This window comes from Myotis davidii, unplaced genomic scaffold (genome assembly GCF_000327345.1).
Source record: "Myotis davidii unplaced genomic scaffold, ASM32734v1 scaffold1031, whole genome shotgun sequence".
Lineage (NCBI taxonomy): Eukaryota > Metazoa > Chordata > Mammalia > Chiroptera > Vespertilionidae > Myotis > Myotis davidii.
In genome coordinates, this window is record NW_006283442.1 from 157,473 (window position 1) to 180,047 (window position 22,575).

At 53.5% G+C, this 22,575-nt stretch overlaps 2 protein-coding genes across 6 annotated transcripts in view; one reads left to right on the forward strand and one right to left on the reverse strand.

Annotated features, from left to right (window-relative positions):
• CACNA2D4 (calcium voltage-gated channel auxiliary subunit alpha2delta 4) overlaps positions 1-22,575 on the reverse strand; it is a 110,722-nt gene that overhangs the window by 10,206 nt on the left and 77,941 nt on the right. For all 5 annotated transcript variants that reach the window (XR_001513954.1, XM_015564334.1, XM_015564341.1 and 2 more), the window contains 3 exons: positions 6,668-6,729; positions 5,518-5,562; positions 5,221-5,283 (listed from right to left, as the gene is read on the reverse strand). Coding sequence is in view for 4 of the 5 variants with exons in the window: in XM_015564334.1 (XP_015419820.1) it covers positions 5,221-5,283; positions 5,518-5,562; positions 6,668-6,729 (170 nt within the window). In the remaining variant the exon portion in view is untranslated. The remainder of the gene's footprint in view (positions 1-5,220; positions 5,284-5,517; positions 5,563-6,667; positions 6,730-22,575) is intronic.
• Positions 15,668-22,575, forward strand: part of LRTM2 (leucine-rich repeats and transmembrane domains 2) — a 16,694-nt gene continuing 9,786 nt past the window's right edge. Inside the window, exon 1 of the mRNA XM_006753683.2 lies at positions 15,668-16,045. The gene's annotated coding sequence lies outside the window, so the exon portion shown is untranslated. The remainder of the gene's footprint in view (positions 16,046-22,575) is intronic.

Consider the following 22,575-nt stretch of genomic DNA (forward strand, 5'->3'; position numbering starts at 1 on the left):
GCCTCTCCCCTGAGTCTGAGCTGCCCCGTCTCTTGGCAGGTGCCTTGGGCCCACAGTGGGCCGGGAAGAGTGTGGGGATCAGGGCTCTGCACTCCTGGGGGGCTTTGCTGCCATCAGCTGTCTCAGGTCAGGTGACCAGCTCAAGTTGCCCAAATGAGGGTGCCCTGGCCCCCAGAAGGTTGAGCCCGTGGAAGCCAGGGACATGCTGAGGCAGGCCGTGAGGAGTGGGGGGCTGGAGAGGCAAGTGCAGGAGCACATGAGGAGCAGGGAAGTCGAGGTTTCTCCTGTGCCCACTTCACCCTGCACCCATGGAACAGGACTTGAAGCCTGCCCTGCCACGTGGGCAGGGAGGAAGGAGGGCTTGGGGAGGTAAGGAAGGAGGAAGGGAGCAAGGAAAATAGCGAGGCCCAGCACAGGCCTGTCAGAGGCCCTGTGCGGACAGAGGGGTTGCCCTGGTCTGAGGGCCTTGCAGGCACTGGCTCTGTGGGCTGCAGCCAGGGAGGGAGGAGGTGCTATGGCTTCTGGGAGACTTAAGCCTTAAGGAGACACCACAATGGGGTGTCTGATTGTAGCTCTGCTAGGATCCGTCCTTTGTGGGTCTTTATTATAAGATGGAGTCTTGAGCCAGAAGAGAGGCTCAGTGGGGCCAAGTATCTAACCCTCAAGCTGGAACAAGGCCAGGACCAGGAGAGCCGAGACCCCTCCCTCTGGCAGGCGCAGGGGGGCCCTGGGGCCTCTACACTGATGTTTGCTGGGGAGGAGGCCCGTGAGGAAGGGCTGGGGAGGACTTTGGGAAGAATCCTGCACCTGGTACAGTGACAGGCTGCTCTCCCAGACCCCTGCTGGACCCTGGCAGGGACAGGAAGTGGCTTGGGCCTTTCGGCACAGAGCCCAGCCCAGAAGTACACCCAGATCCACAGCAATTGGCGTGAAGGCCGAGGCAGCGAGCCTCAGGCTCCACCACACACCGGAGTCACCAGGTGGGCCATCCCCAGAGCTGCTGATTCCCTTGGCCTGCCGTGGGGCCTGGGAACATGTGTTTCTACCAAACTCCCAGATGCTGCTAATGCTGCTGGTCCTCCCACCACACTGTGAGGCCCAAGGATAAAAGGGGGTAGGGGGGAGGGTTGAGTTGGGAGGGCCCAGGCTTGTGGCCCTTGGTGGCCCCTGGGTGTGCTTAGGGAGGGCGGGTTTGGGTGGGTGGGTAGGAGTGTGTGGTGGAATGATCCTGAAATGGTCACAATGGTTCTAGCCCAGAGGTCCTCAAACTTTTTAAACAGGGGGCCAGTTCACTGTCCCTCAGACATTCCACACGTGCGCACTGTGGGCCCGGGACGAGTCGGCTGCTAAATAGGACAGGCAGCGGCGGCAAAAACACCCGGCGGGCCGGATAAATGTTTTCAGCGGGCCGCATGTGGCTCGCGGGCTGTAGTTTGAGGACCCCTGTTCTAGCCTCTTCGAGTCATGCCCTGTGTAAGCCCATCCCCAATACTAGGTCCAGTATAGGCTGGAGCTGGACCTAGTAACTTGCTCCTAGTGAATGGAATAAAGTCTAAGTGACCAGATGTCCCTTCTGAGATTAGGTTTCCAAGATTCTGACCTCTGTCTTGCTCTCCTCTCTCGGCTCGTCTTGGCTCTCTTGCTCTGAAGAAGCCAGCTGCTGTGTTGAGAGCTGCCCCCTGGAGACGCCCACCTGACAACCGATCTCACCAGCAACCATGTGAGCAAGTTTGGAAGCTGAGCCGCCTCTAGTTGAGGCTTGAAATGACTTGCATGGAGCAGCCCTGGCTGATCCCTTAATTCAGCCCCATGAGAGACCCTGGGCCAGACTCACCCCACCTAGCCATACCCAGATGCTTACCCCAGAAACAGGGAGATGGTAAGTCTTGTGGTTTTAAGTCATTACATTTTGGGATAATTTGTTATGCGGCAGTAGGTAACTGCTACAGAGTTATTGAATGAATGAATTTAATAAAAAACCCACAAACCCAAAAATGGGTGGATAGATGGCTGAACCTGGATACCTGCCAGGTGCTGCTTATATCATTGGTGTCTTTGGCTTGGGTGCTATTTCCCTTGTGCCCTCTTATCACCAACACTGCACAGGCCACGGGGCAGAGGGTCCAGAGTGAGGAAAGAGGAGCCCTGTCGTGATGCTGCTGCTTCCAGAGCCTGGGCACTAGCCTCAGACTTACCCAGGAGCCTGAATTCCTGGCCTGGAGTTCGGGGGCCTAGAGCATTGGTCCTAATTCTGTGAGACTCACACCAGTTTGACTCAGTGAATAAACTCTGCCCTGAGCACGGACAGAGTGAGGGAGGGTAGGACCGGGCAGCAGGACTGCTCAGCGGCCCCGGACCTGCAGCCCGCCACACTCTCCAGAGAAGGCCGCTCTCCCTGGGCTCACTCGCCCAGCAAATCCTCCATTTCCTCCAGGACCCAGGCTCTCCAGCTTGACTTTCCTCCCAAACCTTGCAGAGCCTGTTTTCCTCTGGTATAAAATGAAACTAATAATATCACCAGAGCCATCTCCCCCCCCCCTCCCATCCCCCACCTCTCCTTTCCTGGGGCCTCCCAGAGTTGGGAGAGGAGGAGGGGAGCATGGTCTGTGGGAAGCCAGGGTGACCAGGCACAGTGGGAGCTGGGGCTCTGGAGGAGTCCCGAGAGGTCACACCCTATTAATGAAGATCTCACTTGTGCTTTGCTTCGTTATACAAAGGATAATGTTATAAAATAATGCAATAGTTGAGAAGACGGGGTAAATAAGCTAAGTAAGCACATCCTTTATAGTAAAATAGAAGCGTCTAAACAGCTGTTTGCTACCACATATTATCCACAGTTGTGCCCACTGATGTCATGGTTTGAGAAGACATGTGAGCGAGTGTACAACAGGACCATCGTGAGCTACACCGAGGGCCCCTTGGGAGTGCCCGCTGCCGGCCCCACTCCCTGCAAGTCTGTCCTGCTGCCTCTCAGGCCGGGTCAGCAAATGCTGGCCCGCAGGCCACATCTGGCTCTTGAGCTAAGAATGTGTTTCTATTTTCAAATGGTGGGAACAAATCAAAAGATTAATAATTCTTCATGAGACATGATGATTATGTGAAATTCAAATTTTGGTATCTGTAATTAAGCTTTATTGGAACAAAGCCATGCTCATCCATTGCATGCTGTCTGCAGGCGGCACTGGGCAGTGTGGCACTCTGGTCTAAAACACCTAACCCGCACTCTCTGGCCCCACAGGAGCCATTGCTTTCAACTGCTCCAGAGCCCGGCCTCTCAGGCGTGGCTGCCCCTCCCCAAGTGTCCAGCCTTCTGCACTCTCTCTGAAACTCTGGCGCTTGAAAGCCAACACCACGGGGACCTGCAGAGGTGCTGTCTCAGTTCCCCAGGGTGCAGGGGTCAGGGCATGAATGATTGAGAGCACTAAGCTAGGCCCAAAGCCTCTTTCCAACCACTGGTTTCATTTCTGTCATCACCCATTCCCCTCAGAGCAATTGAGAAATACGGAATAAACTGGGCTCTGTCCAGGGAAGAGTGGCAAGGCCAAGAGGGGGCATGAAAGGGACAGGAGGAAAGACAGCGAAAGGGATTGTTGGCAGTTCGCGTCTGGCAAGAGACACCGTGATGTCAGCTGGCCCTCAACTCCTGAAAGAGGAAAATGGACAAAACCATTTGCTTCTTCACTCCTGCTACTGAGACAGGCTCCGCTGGAGCGGGCCATTCAAAATCTCTGCTCAAGGAGTTGGAGTCCATCACCCACTGGTGCCCCTTCCTCAGATGCCCTCTTTCTCACATCTCCTTCCTATGCCCTGGTTCCTGCCATGTTCTCACGACTTCTTTGGACTCTGAGGCCAGAGCACAGACACAGCCATGGCCATGGCCTTGGCACCCCCGCCTGCTTCTCCAGCTCTGCCAATACACCAGACACTGAGAATCTGGGGCCTTAGACATCGTGTGGTACAGCCCCCTCATCTTAGGGAGGAGGAAACTGAGGCATGGCTAATGGAAGCCGCTTCACCCAATCACATAGCTAGTCAGGGGCGAAGCTCACTCTGGACCCAATACTATTTCCCTTCCATTTCAGCTTGGAGGATTTTTCAATGCTTCTGGCTTGTTTCAAGGAAATATTTCATGTGAAGCTATTCAGGTTGGGCTCAGGTTTGAATAGGCTTCCTTTTAGTTTGATTCCTGGTTACATAATTAATATTGGGGCCCAGTTTTGGGCTTGGCAAAATAAAATTATGATTGCACCTTCTCCTTTCGCCTTTGTGAGCACAAGCGGGGTCCGAGGAGCCATCACAGGCCCGGGGAGGTTATACGTGTGCGCCGGGCTGGGACGCAAGAAGGGTCACCGCCATTCCTGTTTCCCTGCTAGCAAACCGAGGCACGGGGCTGGAATAGAACTGTCCACCAGGGAGGTCCAGGCAGGAGGACAGCACAACATGGGGAAGATCTGGCCCTCTGAGCCCCAGGAAGGTAGAAGGGGAGGGTCTATGGTCTGAATGTGTCCCCCAAATTCACATGTTGAAACCTAACCTCCAAGGTGATGGCCAAAGGTGGAACCTTTGGGAGGCGATTAGGCCATGAGGGCAGAGCCCTCAGAAATGGTTTCAGTGCCCTACGAGGGAGAGCCAGAGAGCTCCCTTGTCCCTTCTTCTACATGAGGATGCGATGATAAGTTCACGACCCGGACGAGGGCCCTCATTCAACCATCCTGGCTCCTGACCTCAGATTTCTGCCTCCAGGATTGTGAGCAACAAGTTCCCTGTTTATAAGCCCTAGCCTGTAATTGTTATAGCAGCCTGAGTAGACAAGCAGGGTGGGGAATGCGACAAAAGGGTGAGTAATGAGCATTGGGAGAGAGAGTAGGACTCTGGGAGGAGGCCCCTCTGAGGCCATGCCCTCAATGACAGCCACGGGCCCAAGAGGTAGCTGGGCTGAGCCTCTCCTCATTATGTGGACAATTTCCAACCAACTCTGGGAGAAGGCCTGAATCGTTACAAAATCAAGAATATTTTCTATGACCATCTGAGTTGAAAGGAGCTTGAATTTTGTAATCTTGCTATGTTAACTTTGGGTTCAAGAGGCGATCCCATTTTTGCAGACCTTTCACTCTAATGGGCTCTAAAGCAAGATTGCTTCCTGGGGCCATCAGCCCTTTCTCCTAAGACATGGCTACTGGAGGACTTGGCTTACTCCTACCCCACTTCCCAGCATCTTACCTCCTGGGGTCGCTCTGAGAGCAGAATGAAGCCATTGTTGTCCACGATGAAGCAGTCCAGGTCCTGAGAAGAAACCCAGAGGGAGGTGAGCTCTGGCCCTGCCCCGGCCCCCTGGGTCCTCTGCCTGGCCTGGCATTTGGGAAGGCAGGTGGCCATGACTAGTGAGAAGATCCCCTCATGGAGCCCAGCACTGCAGGAAGAAGGGCACTGGGGAGGGAGGGAGCTGGCTCATCCAGAGGACTGGGGTGCGGGGCCCATGGCTCCCACTCCCCCGTCTTCACACTGGGAAGAACTTACACTGTCCTGGCAGCTCTTTGTGCACGGCCCATCCCCCGCACTGCACTGGAAGGAAGAGAAATTGTCAGTCGGGTATGGCCTTGTGTGTGTGTGGTAGGTATTTGGCCCTGAGTGTGGGAGTGCTATGTGTGTTGTACATCTGTGTTGTGTGTTGATGTGTGGGGACTGGCGGATATGTGTTTATGGTATACTAGTGGTACATGCACATGTGTGTCTATGGTATCTATGTTTGGTGTGTGTCCATGTGTGGTAGATGTGTGGTGTGTGCATGTGCGCATTTATTTGGGGTGTGTGTGTGTGTGTGTGTGTGTGTGTATGGCTGTGCGCGGTAGTGGGCAGGGCACTGAAGCAGGATCCTTGCGGCTGGGTCACCTTCCCGGAGGGAGCCATGGCCTGCAGCTGTGGCTGAGGAGAGGGGGGCCCTATTGCTGAGGCCTCATGGGTGGCCGCCTACTGCTCTTTGTCATCCTGCTCGATGTGGTGGCTGATCCCAGGCTACTGGGCTGGTGCTCCTTCCCCCTCCCATTCCTTCCACCTTCATTCTCTGGTCCCTACACTTGCTCAAAGTAGGGATGCAGCAACAAGTGAAGGGAGGCCATGGAGCAGAGGAGGCTCAGTGCCAGGGGCAGATTTGGGGCTGGAGGAGCTTGTGGAGGATAGTGAAGAGCCCTGTGCAGCCCAGGGGGAGCCAGGTCTGAGGGCTCTCGGGGCAGAGGCAGGAGAGGAAGGGTGGTTGGGTGGGAAGAGCAGTGGAAAGGCCCAGCTTAGAGCGGGTGGGCCACAGACTGGGCTTGGATCTTGGCGGGGGGCACTGAGGAGAGCAGTTTCCTTACTTTGCTGTGTGGGGGATCTGAACAGCAGAGACTGGTGACCGACAGTTCAGGGGATGTGGTGTCCTGCCCTTTGCCCCAGGTCTAAGCTGAGAGAGAGCACTGGGTGGGGAAGGCTGGGACCAGAGACTGAGGCCGCAGGCAGAGCTCCAGGAGCTGAGGAAGGCAGAGGAGAGATCCAGGAGGGCTGACAGAGGCCTAGCTGGCGGGCCGAGAGGCAGTGGGGCAGCTGGGGGAGTGGGTCTGACAGTGCCAGCCCCTCATCAGCGTGGAAATGTTGGGAATTCCTCTGACCCTGAACTGACCTCCATTACACCCACCTGCTGCGTGGCTGCCCAGAACATGCGTTGCAGGAAGTCCAGCCTCATTTGGATGCCCACCGCTGTTTTGGGAGGAGGGGGTGGTAGGAGAGAAGAGGCAGTGAGAGGAAAAATAGATTACAGTTAGAGAGAGGGGGTGCATCTGTAGGAACTGAGGGGAGAGGGAGCACCAGGGCAGAGAAGGGGTGGAGAGAGCTGAGTCAGACGGCAGCATGCGGACTGAGGTTCCTGGGTGTGGGGGAGGGAGAAAGGAGGAGACTGGTGGCTTCTGTCTCTCCACAGAGGACGATGCCAGAAAACGGTCTAAGAGAAAGATGAGGCCTGGGTTCTAGAGAACGGTGAGGATGGCATTCATCCTCGGATCTCGGGGACTCAGGGCAGGTGCACTGGGCAGACCATTCCCCCTTTCCCACAGATGGAAAGGTAGAGGCTGAGAGACTGAGCCATTGGCTCAGGTCATGTGATCCAAAGTGGTGGAACTCTGGGCCACTGTGGGTTGGGTAGCTCACGGGGCCTCCTAGTTCCCAGCCTGACCTAACAACCTCTCTTGTACCCAGAAAGCTAGAGACCGTCCAATCTGCAAAAACGACTCTTTTGATGATGCCACTTACAAGGGCCACCTTGCCTCTTTGGTTCCCAAATAGGTGTAAAAAATCCTAAGAGAAATTTGGGGCCACAGAATAGAAGAAAAGCAGCTCATATTGAAAAAGAATTTGAAAACTAGGCCAACTTCCTACTTGCCTTGTATAATAATATCGAAAACGTGTTGAGTCCCAGGGACGCTTATGTCCGTGAGCTTGTTTCATCCGCACGGCAGACCAGTTCTATTATTATTCAGGCTTCACAGTGGAGGAAACAAGCTTACAGAGAGTACATGCTCACCCAATCACCTGGCCCCTAGGTACAGAACCAGGACACGTCTGTCTCTGAGGCTCTTAACCTGGATATTCCCTAGGCCTGACTCAGTCCTGGTGGTCAGGAAGAGTGAGAGGCTTCGGTTCCCTCATCTGTAAAATGGGAACACACCTGGGTTCCTAGCCATAGGCTGTTTTCACGAGACATTCTGCAGTCACCCCAGTGACATGCATTGGGGCGATTTTCCATTACAACCATTCTGACCACCAGAGACTCAGGGGGCTCTTCTGAAGTGGACTGGACTTCCCATATAGCACAGATACAGAATCGTATCCTTTTGTTTTTTCAATATGAAATAATCCTGGAGAAATGTGATGGGGGGAAAGAGAGAGAGCAGGGAAGGGTCAGGGGCCAGATCCCAGCCCTGGGTTGCACTGGAACCTTGATTTTCTGGCTTCAGCATCAGAATCGCCTGGAAGGTTTGTTAAAACCCCATCCCCAGAGTCTCTCATTCGGGTGGGGCCTGAGTATTTGTATTTCTAAAGTGGTCCCAGGGCTGTCGCTGCTGCCCAGGGACCTTATCCTGGGAACCACTGTTGTAAACCATCACTGTCTGGCTGCACTTTTGGAGATGATGAAGCTGTTCTAGATCTGATTTGTTCCACACAGTAGCCACTTGTCACATGTGGCTTTTGAGCCCTTGAAATGTGGCTACTGTGATTGAGGACCTGAGTCTTACATTTTTTATTTAATTTTAATTAATTTAAATTGAAATAGCTACATAGCTGGTGGCCATCATATTGGACAGTGTGATTCCAGGGCTCTGCGTTTACAGATGAAGGCACCAAGCCCTGTGAGCCCCTTCCTCCCCTGCAACTCCCATGGCAATTCTGAGGCCGGAGCTCTGGCCAGCCTGCTGGAACAGGTCCTATGATGTGGGAGCATTTGAATTCTATGGGGGCTGCTTTGTTGCTTCAAGGCCCAGGTGGTTGAAAGGCATAGAAATGAAGGGGACGGTAGACCCACTTCCCGGTTCATGAGAGGGACAGACACAGCAGGTGTGATCAGCAGCCCTGGTTGCCATGCCCCTCCTCCCTCTCACATCTCTCTCTCCTTTGAGGCTGAAGGTGGACCTCAATCACTCCCCCCCTTATTCTTCCTTTTAAGACCACTCTTGATACTCATTTAGATAGATTTTCTTTCACCTGAAGAAAAAGGCTGAGTGAAAAAAGAGGAACCTCCTCTAAAAATTCTCAGAGGGGAGCCCCTAATACTTAGAATAACAGGATCTTGGGGATTTAGGAAAGCTTATTTACCCTGGCCCTTGGCCCTTGTGGTCAAAGAACTCTCAGACTATTCCTAGATCGAGACTGCCTCTCTACCCATTGGTCGGCACCAGGTCTCATAGAATCATGACATTTCTGAGCTGGGAGAAATTCCATGATTCTAACACAGGGAGTCTCAGAGGGTGGGGTTAATTTTTCCCTAATGAAACAGGTCTTTGAGGCTCTTGGGTTAGAAAAAGCAGGAGTGGGGCACAGGGCAGATTCTCCCCCACTGGGTTTCATCTCACAGCTGGACAATAAGCTCCTCCAAAGTAGGCCTTGAGTCCTGCGCATCTGGGTATCCTTTGCAGAATTTAGGACATTCCAACAACCTCCTGACATCTCCCCTGGAGTCACTTCAAACTTTGCATGTCTGGGGCTTCCTCCTAAAACTTGACCCTCCTTGAGATTTCCCCATTTGGAGGGCACATTCTCCACCTGATTGTTACCATGTTTCCCCATCCCATCTGAGTTCTGTAGATTTTATTCCAAAACTTCCTTAGTCTGTCTGTCCACTTCTCTCCCCCTCCCCTGCTACCAGTCTGGGACAAACCATCATCTCTCTCTCACTTGGATTAATGTAATTAACCCCTAAGTGGTTTCCCTTCCTTCATGATCTGTTCTTCACAGTCAGGAGAGTGCTCTTTCTGAAGATCAAATCATGTCACTCCCTTGCTTAAAATCTTCCAATGCCTTCCCACTGCTCTTTAAACAATATCTAAGCTCCTCTGATGTTGCCTACAAGACTCTTAAGAAGCTGGCCCTGCGGATGTCTCTGATTTCAATGGGAATCACTTCTCCCTTAAACATGCTAAGCTTGTCCCACTCAGGGCATTGTATCAGCTGTTCTGTCTCCTTGGAATGCTCTTCCCCTAAAACTTTACATGGCTGGTTCCTTCTTTCATCAGATCTCAGCCCAAACATCATGTCTTAGAGAGGCCTTCCCTGACCTCCCAGGATAGAGCATTCCTCCCCTTCACCATTCATTCTCTACCTCATCACTCTTTTTCTTTTACTTTATTTCTTTTTTTAAATCTTCACCCAAGGATATGTTTACTGATTTGAGAGAGGAGGAGGAGAGAGAGGGAGAGAGAAAGAAAACATTGATGTGAAAGAGAAACATCGATCAGTTGCCTCCCTTACATGCCCCGACTGGGGAATCAAATCCGAAACCTAGGTATGTGCCTCGACCAGGAGTGGAACATGCAATCTTTTGGTGTATGGCACGACTCTCCAATCAACTGAGCCACCCAGCCAGGGCTACTCTTTATTGTCTAAGCAACATGGTTTATTTATATTCTCATTTATTGTCAGTCTCACACCATTAGAATGTTTAGTAGCAGGCAAGGGGGTTGAGATCTGATCTCTAGCACCTAAAATAAATAGTACCTAGCACACAATGGGGTGCAATAAAGAAATACTTGTGAATTCTATGTGTCAGCCACATGAATGGGAAGCAAATTCTACAAGATCTCTTGTCCCTTGCCTCTGGGGTTCAAGATCTTGCTGAACAACCTTTTGCCCTGCTGAGCCCTGCCCTCTCACAGGTGCTGGGCTTGAGGTCCTAGAGACTGAGCTGTTGTGAAGGGTGAGCAACAAATCGACTGTGTCCTGCCATGCCCAACAGCTGTGCCCTTGGCTTTAATCATTTCAAATCTTTTGTTCAATTCCAGAAGGAATCCTACTTTCCCACCCCAGACACTGAGAAAGCCCAGCCTTCTCCCTTGGGAGACTCACCAGGGCCGCTTGGGTTCGTGTTATGATCCCTTTGATTGCTACCTTGGGTGGTTGGCTATTGTCAGAGCCTCAGTGGACCTTCACCTGGGGGAGCACTAGGCTGGCTGCCCTCCTCCCAGTACTTCCTAAGAAGCCTACTGTGTGCAGGAGGTAATACCTCATGACACTGTTCGCAGGCAGGCTCAGAACTAACTCATGGTGAAGAGAGAAATCCAAGCAAAAGGGCACAGGGAATGAGTGGCACTTAGCCTTTTAGGGCGGCTTCCCCCCAACCCTCATGGATTATTAAGAGACCACCCCCAAGAGAACCAAGATGGTGGCGTAGTTAAATGCTGGTACACGCTGCCTTCCACAATCACATCAAAATTACAGCTAAAATACAGAGCAACTGTCATTCAGAACCACCTGAAATCTGGCTGAATGGAAGTCCTACAACTAGAGAAGTAAAGAAGAAAGCACACTGAGACCTATGGAATTTGTAGAACGGGCTGTTCTGACACCCATCTGTGGTGTTTCTTTAATTGGGAGGGATATCTCCAAGGCCTACCATAAGAATCAGGGAGTCCCAGACCCACACCAGACCTCCAGCCCAGGGTTCCAGAGCTGGGAAGAGAAGTCCTCATAACTTCGAGCTGTAAAAACCAGCAGGCATTGTGACTGAGTGACATGGAGGCTGCTGGAGACCCAGGTGTTCCTCTTAAAAGGCCCATTTCCTCTGAGCTCCAGTGCCTGGTGGCTTTGAAGGAATCCAGGGATATATGGAGGAACTTCACTGTCTGGCATGTGGCAGGAACTCAGGGATGGCTTTCTCCAAGACAGGAGTGCTCACAGGGGTTATTCTTCCTGTGCTGGGACCTCCTCCATCATAGAGCTAACAGGAAGCCATATCTGAGTTTTCACCAGCATGGCCCACATTGTTCGTTTCGCCCTGGTGATTCCCCGAGAACCTGCCCCATCTAATTTGCAGCCCCACATAAGCTGTTTGCAATGGCTTTTCCATATGAATGGCCTGTCCTGATTCATGCTTCAGACTTTCCTAAAATCTCTCAAACAAGCAGCATCTGGTATCAGCATGCCCCAAACTTATGAATAAAAGACTCATGACCTGGCATTACCACCAGCCTGCCTTACTGCACAGCTGGGCCTCACCTGGGCACTTCTTAGCCCAATACAAGTAGCAGCCATCTTTAGATCTCTCTGTAGCTCCTACCAGGTGGCCCCAGGCAGTGGCTGACTTTGCACTCCCAAGAGGCCTCAGAGCCAGTGCACCTGGTGGATAGCTTAAGACCATACCAGATTATAACTCTACACATCCACAAGCAACACACTCAAGGACAGACTCAGTGAGCACCAAAGCCCCACTGAAGCAAGTCCTGCTCCATAGGGATGTCCTGTACAGCTGCTGTTCCACTGTAGTTGCAGCTGGTCCTCACAGCCAATTGGCCTGGAGATCAATTCCTCCCAGTGATGCCAATAGCAATCAAGACTGAACTACAAAAGGAGATATATGTAATGCTCTTTGTAATACTTTAAGCAATAACACATTTTTTTTTTTTAAAAAAGACTCAACTACAATAAGACTATGCACACAGACCACACAGGGGCACACCTAGAGTGTCCAGCTTAGGTTAATGGGGAGGCTGAGCCACTGGGCCCTACAGGACACCTACTACACAAGGCCACTTTAGCAATTCCAGGAGACATAGCAGCTCTACCCAATACATAGAAACAAACACAGGGAAGCAGCCAAAATTGGGAGAAAAAGAAACATGTCCCCAATGAAAGAAATGGAAGCAAGCAAACTATTGAATACAGAGTTCAAATACATGTTTATAAGGTTAATCAAGGATCTTACTGAGAGATTCAAGGGACTTAATCAGAGCTTCAAGGGATTCAAGAGAGCTTCAAGGGACTTAGTGAGACTTTTAAGGATCTTAGTGAGAATGTCAAAGACATGAAAAAGGACAATTCAGAAATTAAGCATACACTAACTAAAAAAATAATTTACAGGGATTCAACAGCAGAGGATTCTGAGAATCAAATCAATGATTTGGAATATGAGAAAGCAAAAAACACCCAATCAGAAGAGCAAAAAGAAATAAGAATTCAAGAATATGAAGATAGTTATACTAAAGGAGCCTCTAGAACAATTTTAAGTGCACCAACATTTGCATTACGGGGGGCGGGGGTGCCAGAAAAAGAAGAGAGAGCAAGATATTAAAAATTTATTTAAAGAAATAATGACAGAAAACTTCCCCTACCTGGTGAAAGAAAGAGACTTATAAGTCCAGGAAGCACAGAGAGTCCCACACCAAGACACATTATAATTAAAATGCCAAGAGCTAAAGACAAAGATCTTACAAACAGCAAGAGAAAAGCAGTTAATTACCTACAAGAGTGTGCCCATACAACTCAATAAGAAATCTATTGAACAGACTAAATGGATGAATAAAATAGAATCAGAGGCATGGAAATGTGGAACAGACGGATGAATCTCAGAAAGAAGGGGTGAGGGGGGTGTGGGAAGAGATTAATCAAGGATCTTATGTGCATATATGCATTACTTATGGACACAGACAATAGGGTGGTGAAGACCTAGGGTGGGGCAGGAACTGGTGGAGGGGGACAATGGGAGAAAGAAGGAGGACATCTGTAATACTCTAAACAATAAAGATTTAAAAAAAGAGAGAGACCAACCCCACCTCATGCCTCTGTGTGTGGGCCCTTGTTTTAGACCCTGACCTTGATCCCCTGATAGAGGAGAAATCAGACCCTTTTCTCCTTGCCTTAGCCCAGCCTGCCTTCTCCCTCCTTTCTCTCATCTGCTTCTCCACAATCTCCTGCTCTGTTCCAAAGCAGCATTTCGTTAAGATCCCCTTGGCTGGCAGACAACCTAACAAAGAGCCTCAATAAGGCCACAGACAGCAGAAGGCTTATCAAGATGAACCTCTTTGCTCTTTATCCTGGCTGTCACCTCGGTCTGCTTTGTCATCACAGAAAGCAAAATAAAACAGCTGTGCACACACACACACTCATGTACCCCCGCCCCCCACACTCCTAAATGATCCTTGTCAGGTGCCTGACACCCAAGGAGTCAGAAACTCAGCTTTTACCCGCTAGCTCTCATATCTATTTTGTCCTCCCTTCTCCTCTGCCTAGATAACTGAGCCTACAGACATTGGGCTGAGGAGGGGCCACCTCTCCTGATACAGGCTGGGAAGTCTGCAGCTGCTCCGTGAAATCTTGGATGATAGAGCACCATTGCCAGAAGGGAAACCAGACATCTCAATCACTCTGCTCCCATTCTATAGGCAGGACACCGAGGCCCAGGGCTGTCAATTAATTAACCAGTTATTAGCCAGTTCAGCCATTTTTAACCAGTGTGCCACAAGAGGCACAAGAGGCACACTGGTGTGCCACAAAATATGTAAAACATGCAATACCTGGTTGTTTAGTCAGGGGCACTGACCTATTTTCCCTTAGGTTGTCAAATAAAAAATGACAGCAGCCAACACAACAGTAGCTGTCCAGTATGAATGAATCAGAATTATACCTATTTTTTGGTCAGATCGACAAAAGCCATATTTTTTGGTGTGCCTCAGAATTTTAGTAATTAGTTTGTTTTAGTAGTTAATGTGTGCCATGACAAAGGTTGAAAACCCCTGAGCTAGTTACTGAGCAGCGGAGTTTGACTCTGTGCCTGTCCTCTGAGACGCGGGCTTGGTCTCTTCCCTTCTATTCCCTATCAGCTTTGGGCTGGGTGAGGCAGAGGCTCTCATCTAGAACTGCTCACAGCATGGGCAAGTGGGCAAACCAATCGCAGAAAGCTGCCATACGTTTTCTGTGGTAACGACAGGGTGGCCCTAAGAAAGGCCATCGATCAGAGGAGAAGGTCAAGGCTGTGGACTAAGCAGGGACACTTCACAGAGGAGGTCATGCTCAGGTTGAGTTTTTCAGGAGCTCATTCCAGCCTCAGGGAAGGAAACACTTTCTGGGGCTGTGAATTGGGAAGCTGTTTAGGGGTAGATGGGGCCATTTAGCTTGAAGGCATCTGACATCCGAGTAGGTGAGAGGGGACTTCTCAGGAGGTACAAGATGCTCTCTCCTCCTGCAACAGCAGCCCGGCCCCCCACTGCCGTGTTGCCCAGAAGAGCAGACGGAAAGGAGGGTGCAGAAGCGCCCTATCAGGAATGTCCTGAGTTAAGGGGCATTACTCAACCCCACCCTCAGTTTTGATGGTGAGTCCCCCAGGAAAGCATGCAGAATGGAAGAGGCACACTAGCATACCCCTGGCATTGCCAACATGCCACACTGCTTGCCATCTGCTTGTCAGGCCAGTGGTAAGAACTGCAGAGAAGGGTCATTTAGGGGTCAGTTCCCAGGCCAGGCTCCTCCCTGGCTCAGCTTCCTTTGCCTTTGGACAGGACACTGTCCATCTCTTGGAATATCGGCTTCTCCAACCTGGTTAGTAAAGAGGCCGCTGAGCTCTGAACACCACACTTCCCTCCCCCAGGGCACACAGACACCTGCCACCCGTGCCAGCAGGTCTGACATTTTGCTCCACTGAACAGCCTGGCTCTGTGGTTGCTGAGGCTCAGTGATCCCAGACCCTGGCTGGGAGGCTCCTGGCTCCTCCTGAGGACAGCAGGCAGTTGCCCCCGCTGAGCCCTCCAATTACCCTGCCTGAAATAAATGCCCCCTGGACCTAGAGAAGGGTTTTTCCTTCTCCACAGGCAGGAAGGGAGATGCCGCCCCACCTGTCTCTGACCTGAGACAGACCTAGCTTCCCAGGGACCTCTCTGCCGCTGGGTCCTGACCACACCCTTTCCCCAAAGGGGAAGGGAGAGAGGGGGAGAGGCTGAGAAGGGGCGCGGCCAGGGGTGGGGAGAGTGGGGACAGCGCGGGGAAGGAAGATGGAGGTACACGGGAAAACAGCTTTCTCCTCCCTGGAGTTGGGAGCGATTAATCCACAGGCCTTTTTTTCCACTGAAATGTGAGCGTTTCAAGGGTGAGCGCTGCCCTCCCCGCCGCCGCGAGCGCCTGTGGTGTGTGTGCGCCCGTGTGCGCGCGCCTTAGCCTGTGTGTGCTACTGTCGCTGTCATCACAGATGTACCCCCAGCTGTCACTCCATTGCTCCGTCTCTGTGCTCGCGCGTGCTCTCTCCTCCTCTCCCCTGGCTTCCCCTCTCGATCTGTCTACCTCTGTCCCTCCCTCTTCCCCTCTCAGTTTGTTATTGACCCAGCAGCCCCGTCCCCTTGGCAGCAGCGGCGGCAGGCATTCCTCCTCCCCAGGCTGTTTGCTGCGTGCCAGGTCCCCGCTCGCTCGCGGTGGATTGGAGACTCGGTGCCCACTGCGCTCCACTTGGCTGTGCTGTCTGGATTTCTCCAGGAATCCCAGGAGGGGCTCATTGAACGGCTCACAGCTACTTGGTTTAAGGAGCTTGAGGTCAGGGTGGAGAAAGGTGAGTGCTGTGCGCTGGTGGGAAGAAATAAAGGATTCGTGGGTACAGGGTGGCTGGGGCATGGGGACTTGGGTCCTGTCTTTGCTGGGTCTCTGCCCTGCACACATGGAGAGCTGCTGCCGCCTCCTGCCTGGGGGCAGTTGCTGGGGCTGGGGCAGTGCTCAGGCTTGGGCATCTGGGCAGGCCATAGAGACAGGACATAGGGAACTGACCTCACAGTGTTGAGGACATGAGCTAGGATTCTGCTGGGGAGGGGGAAGCTTGGGAAAGGCAGGGGTGAGGAGGGCAGTGCCAGTGCCAGATGACAGGCCTGTGTGGCATAGAAACCAGTCCCTGCGGCAAGGGGACAGACAGCCAAGAGCCCTGTGCCGTCTGCACGCCTGGCTCAGCAGACGGCCTGAGGAAGTTGGGCTCTGTGGGAAAGGAGGTGCTGGCGACAGGGCTGGGACAGAGCGCCGTGGCTCAGCATGGGGGTGGCAGGCTGGAGCGCTGAGCTGTCTGGGGCACAGGAATTGACCTCCTGGTCCCAGCCTCTTTTCAGGAGCCCTCAGCGTGGGGCTGGGGCCTTTGGGCAGCTGTCCTTGGACAAAGCTGTGGAGGAGCCCTTCCCTCGCTGGACATGGGTCCATAGAGCTGTGGGGAAGCCACCTGGTGGGGGCGTGGCTGGGAGTGGATGGGGGAGAAGAGGCTTGTAGCTCTTCCTTGGCAAACCCCAGGCCTGGCTCCTCGTGGTCCTGAGGCTTAGTGGGGGCTGTGGACCTAGCTGAGGGGGGTCGGTGGTCTGCAGCCAGGCATGCCGACCTGGCTTCCCGACCCAGTGGGGCATGGGTCCCTGAGTGGGATCAGGACAGCCGCTCTCCGCAGCCCCGAGGCTCATTTTGATGATGCAGAGATAGGGGGCCTGACTAGGAGTCCCGACCTCGTCCCGACCTCCCACTCAGTTCCAGGTCGGCTGCTTTGTCTTCCCCTGAGCCGTGCAGTCTGTATTTCAGGGGTGATGGTGGGGAGGCTGCTCCTGGCTGTTATGGCATGTTGGGCACCACCTCTCTGTGACTCAGATTGACACTCTGCAGCTTAGATAACTCCACCGGCTGGGGGAGGGGAGGGCAGCTGAGCACGTGGAGATGGGCGGGGGAAGTCCAGGCTGAAGGGAAACCCACAGCAGCTTCCTGCACTTCCCACCCCACCTCCCCATCGGCACAGTCCCTGGCGCTGCCAAAGAGGGAGACCAGGAAAGCCAGCCGGGGGTGGCAGGAGAAAGAGGAAGGTTTTTAAAGAAACCAATCTGGTTTCTTTGGGATTTGGCTGGAAACTGTGTCTGGGGCTCAGATAGGCAAACTCTGTCCCATTTCCTAGGTACCAAAGCCTGGGTGGGAGGCTGCTTTGGGCTGGGTGGGCAGCATGCTGAGGGGGCAGGGATTTATGTAACATTGGGGTATCTGGGGACCTCTGGGGTGGGGAGAGGAGAAGGAGTGTAAGCAGAGGCAGTCTCTCCCCTCTCAGGGCCTCCCTCCTAACTCCCAGATCAGGCCTCCCCTGGCCTGCCAGCCCAGCCCTGAGCCCAGATCCAGGGCCTCAGTGAGCACGTAGCTCATTCATGAGGAGTGACGAGGGGTTTTTCTGTTCCGCTTCCCGAGGGTCTGTCTGGGATTGGGAACGTTGCACCAGGAAACCAGGTGCAGGAAGCCAGGGGTGAGAAGGGGGAGTGCATTTGAAAATGAACCAGGAGGGTTTGTCTGTTCCAAGTACAAATATAGAGATGGAAAGCCTGCTTCCGTGCTGCTGGCAGCATGTGCTTGGGGATGACCGGCAGGGAAAGATTGAGAATGTTTCCTGAAAGGGCCTGACCGTCAGGCTGGAGTGGCAGGAGGAGAGCCCAGCTCTGTACGGCCCCTGCCACACAGGGCTCAGCCTGGGGCATCCACCACCCAGGGCTCTCTGCCCTCCTGGGGTGGGGAGGACCCTGTGAAGTGGCTCCAACCCCGGCCCTGCCTCTCACTAGCCGGTGGCCTTCACCTCTCTGCAGAACAAAGGAGGTGCAGAGGAGGCGGCAAAGGCCCCTTTGCTTCTAGGTTCTGTGAGTCTGGTGCTGAGGGAGACCCTTAACCTGAGTCTAGGAGCCTTGACCAAAGGGAGAGACCAGGCAGCCTGCACACAGCAGGGCCAGCGCGCGTCTCAGGGGCCAGGAACCCCAGGTCCAGGCACAATCAGCATTTGCCGGCTGCGTGGTTTGGACACTTGACTTGGGGGGATGGACAGGCAGAAGCATCAGAGGAAGGGCACGGATGCCAGGCCTGAGGTGGGTTTCTTGGTAGTTGCCAGCTGGATTCTGAGCCCACTCCACTTGGAGGATTAACCTCCACCTGGGGGAGAGATGGCTGGGCCCAGGCACGGAGAGGTCAGGCTCCCAGTCCTAACCCCAGCATCTGCAGGGAATGAGAGCAGGCAGGCTGCTCCTCGCCATGGGGCTGAGGTGAGGTGACCCCTGGGGAGGCAGATCCCACCCCTGTCTCCAGGGGACGCCACACCCACTCAGCTCGGCAGGAGCACAAGGAACCTTCCGCTCTCACTGCTGCCTCCTGTTCCATTGCTACCTTCCCAGCCCTGGCTTCCTGAGCTCCCAGCTCACCCTCCTCACCTCAGCACTCAACCCCCCACCGGAAGGGTTTCTAGAAAGCCCCCTCCACTCCCTTGACCAGATCTTGGCCCCTGGGGCTATCCCTGCTGCATCTGCGTTACTTCTGGACAGAGGGCAGCTGGGAGAGGCCCGGTGGCATCTCAGTGCAGCAGGGCACAGAGCTCGCATCCCCATTAGTAGGAGGGGAAAGAACCCATGTCTCCTCAGCTCTAGTGAGAGAGCAAATGAGGAGATGCCGTTACTGTGAGATTCTGCACAAGCGGAAGGTTGCACCTGCCCTGCCCTGCCCTTTCCTTCCTATATCGGGAACCTCGGTGTGTGGGCAGATCAGGGCAGAACAGACCTAGACCTGTAAAGGCAGCTGAGTTAGGAGCTTTGCCACCGACCACTCGGGCCCAAAGCTGTATTCTTCCATTACCTAACCTGAGGGAAGTTACCTAACTTCCCGTGCCTCAGTTTCCCCTCTATAACATGGTGTTAATAGTACCAGTAACCTCAGGGAGTTGTTATGAGGACTAAGAACACAGGCGTTTGCAGCTATGGTGATAGCTTCTCCCCATCCAGAGGCTTCTGGAGGGAGGTGCTAATGTGAATACCCTCACCTCTCTGCCCAGGTCCTTGCCACTCCCTGCCTGGTGACTGGCTTCCAGAGACTGACCAGCATGACCTCCTAGGAGGTGCAGGATTGGCTGGGAGAGATGTGATCGAGCCCAGTCTTCTCAAACTTAGATATGCATACAAATTGTCTGGATCTTGTGAAAATGCTGATTCTGATTTTTTAAAAATCCTCACCCGAGGATATTTTTTCTATTGATCTTTAGAGAGAGAGGAAGGGAGGGAGGTTAGGAGGGGTGGGGAGAGAGAGAGAGAGAGAGAGAGAAATATCGATGTGAGACACATTGATTGGTTGCTTCCCCCACACACCCCAACTGGGGCAGGGGATCAAACCTGCAACCCAGGTAAGTGCCCTTGACTGAGAATTGCACCCTCTACTCTTTGGTGCATGGGCCAACACTCTAGCCACCGAGCCACACCAGCCAAGACATTAAAATGCTGATTCAGGCCTGGGGTGGGGCCTGCGATTCTGCATTTCTAAGAAGTTCCTAGGTCAGCCCATGCTGCCGGTCCATGGACCACACTGTGAGCGGCAAAGGGTTGGAGCACACCGCCTTTGTTCGCAGGGACTTCCCCATTTGACTGCTTGTCGCTCATGAACCCTGTCATCCAGTCCAAGTTCTCCCAGAAAAGCCCAGTGAAGGAGGACCCTGGTCTCTTTGTCTTGGGACTGGGACAGAAAGTCTTATGAGGACTGAGAGCAAGTCCAGCACCCAGAGCTCCAAGGTGGTGGGACTTGGAGGCAGGAGATCTTTCTGGAAGGACCCCCTGACTCTTTCCACCCTCATTCTCCACCCTGGGCAGGGACTGCCCTCCTGGATGGCATTAATTTACCCAGCAGCTGGCCGTGCTTGCTGCAGCCACTGCTCCCCCAGCTTCCTAATGTAGGCCACCCCTTTCCTAGTGAGGCAGGGGGGACTTTTGGAGGCAGGAAGGAGTCCTTTGGTTGGAGGTGTGCCGATGGGCAGAGGGCTAAGGAGCTGGAAAGTGCTGGGCTCAAGCCCATATTTCCTGAAGGGTCACTTCTCTGGTGCCCAAGGAGGCAGAGTCAGCTCCCCAGGGAACATTCCCGTCACATTTCCCTAGAGTACGAGGGTCAGCCGTGTCCTGCCGCCTTGCAACACACGGCCTGTGGGTCTGCATTGTGGAGACCTGCCTGCCATGCTTCGTATGGGGACAGCATTCTGGGGATGGGGCAGCAGGACCTGCACTCGAGGCCACCGCCTCCACCGAGTGCTGCTTGCTGGGCTCCTTTCTGGGAGGACACAGACCAGGGATGGGTAGATGGGGAGTCTACAGGAAAGGGCGTCTACTTGAAAGAGGAGCCCTAGCTGGTTTGACTCAGTGGTTAGAGAGTCAGCCATGGACTGAAGGGTAATGTGTTCAATTCCAGTCAAGGGCATGTACCTCAGTTGCAGGCTTAATCTCCAGCCCCTCCTGGGAGGCAACCAATCAATGTGTCTCTCTCAGATGGATGTTTCTCTCTGTCTCTCTCCCTCCCTTCCATTCTCTCTAAAAGTCAATGGGAAAAACATCCTTGGGTGAAGATTAACATAAAAAACCCTAAGAAACAATAACAACAACAAAAGAAAGAGGGAGGAGAGGGCCTCCGGTGGAAATGGGGCCTGGGCTTGGGTGAGGGGGTTCTCCACCACCTGCTGCCCTGCAGGAAGCTGGAGAGAGTGGGGCAGAAGGTTGGATTGGGTCCCCATCCCTGTGTTGGTCTGAGCAGAGAGCACATTGTGGCGTAGGGCTTGCTTTACCTTACTTCTAGGCCGGAGGTGTTCCTGTACACCTGCCTGCTGGGGGATCTCAGGAGCCGCCAGGCATCTCACTCCGCTGCCCGCATGCTGCATGTGAGGAGGAGTGCAGATGGGCTGCCGACAGGGCACGCGCGCGTGTGTGTGTGTGTGTGTGTGTGCGTGCGCGTGCACATGCCTAACTGCACGGCTTTCTGTGGGTGTGTGTTTGTACCACGTGCTGGGAGCTCCAAGCATGTGTCTGGGAGCCTGTGCGCCCCCCTCTGAGCACACTTAAGTGTCTCCCCACAGGGGCCATGCCAGGTGACAGGCACCAGGCAGTGTGGATGAGCAGCCAGGCTCAGAAGTTGCAACTCCATTCCTGACCTAATGTGTGACCTTGGGCAAGTTGGTCGTTGTCTTCTTGCCTGAGGGGCCGTTGGCCTGCCTAATATGTATGGGTGCTGTGAGCTCTTGCTGGGAGGGATCTTGCTGGAGTAAGAGATTGTTCTGAGGGTCAGGGCCTGAGGGGCAGAGAGAGGGTGGCCCTGCTGCCTGTGGTGGAGGGGTGCGAACACCGTGTGTGTGAGCACGCCCTGCAGTGCGCACCACATGATGCCACAGCCTGGCAGGCTCAGGATGCAGCACGTGCTCAGAGTAGAGCAGCAGGGCCACGTGTGAGGTTGGTGGTTCAGGAAGGAGATGTCTCATAGGCCTGCTGCAGGCTGCTGGGGTTTCTTCACATCAGTCAGGGGCTCAACATTCACCTGAATTACCTTCTAAGGTAATTTTTGTGTTAAATAGAGTAATTGTTAACTCTCCTCCCTTAATTAGATTGATCCTCATGGAAATTCCACCCATTGAGTACTACTGTCATCACTTTTAGAGTTAAGATAACTGAAGTCCAGAGAGTTTTGTTGTTGGTTTAAGGTTATGCAGCGAAGGAATGACCTGGCAAGGGTTTGAACAGAGCCCTGCCTGGCCTGGGCATTCAAACCAGGATCCTGCCGGGGACAACACCGGCCCTGTCCTGAGCATCTACCCCATGCCTCAGCCCAAGAGCTGGCCCTGCCCTGAGCATCTACCCCACGCCTCAGCCCAGGAGCTTGGGACTGTCCAGTTGTTGAGACACAATCTGCCAGCCCCTGTGAGGCCTTCACACCCCGAGTCCTCCTGATGTGGCAGAGGGGGGAGGAAAGACAAAGGCAAGAGCAGGAGGGGCCCCTCCCCCCCTGAGAGGGCTGCCCTTGCTGGGAGCACAGCTGAAGGCTCCGTGGGGGTCGCTGTGTTCTAAGGGGGTTCTGCCACTCTCCAGGAGGCAGCTGTAACCCAGGGGGTTGGGGAGAGGCTCCACGAGACACCAAGAGCTGCAGCAGGACCCTAGATGCCTGAGGGAAACTCTGCTTCACCCAAGATTTCAGAGCTGAACATGCTAGCTTCTCAGCAGCTCTCTCCACCTCCTCAGCTGTCTGCTTAGCTCTGCCACTGGCTTCTCGGGCTCCCAGAATTAACTAGGCCTGTGGAGGTGGGAGATGGAG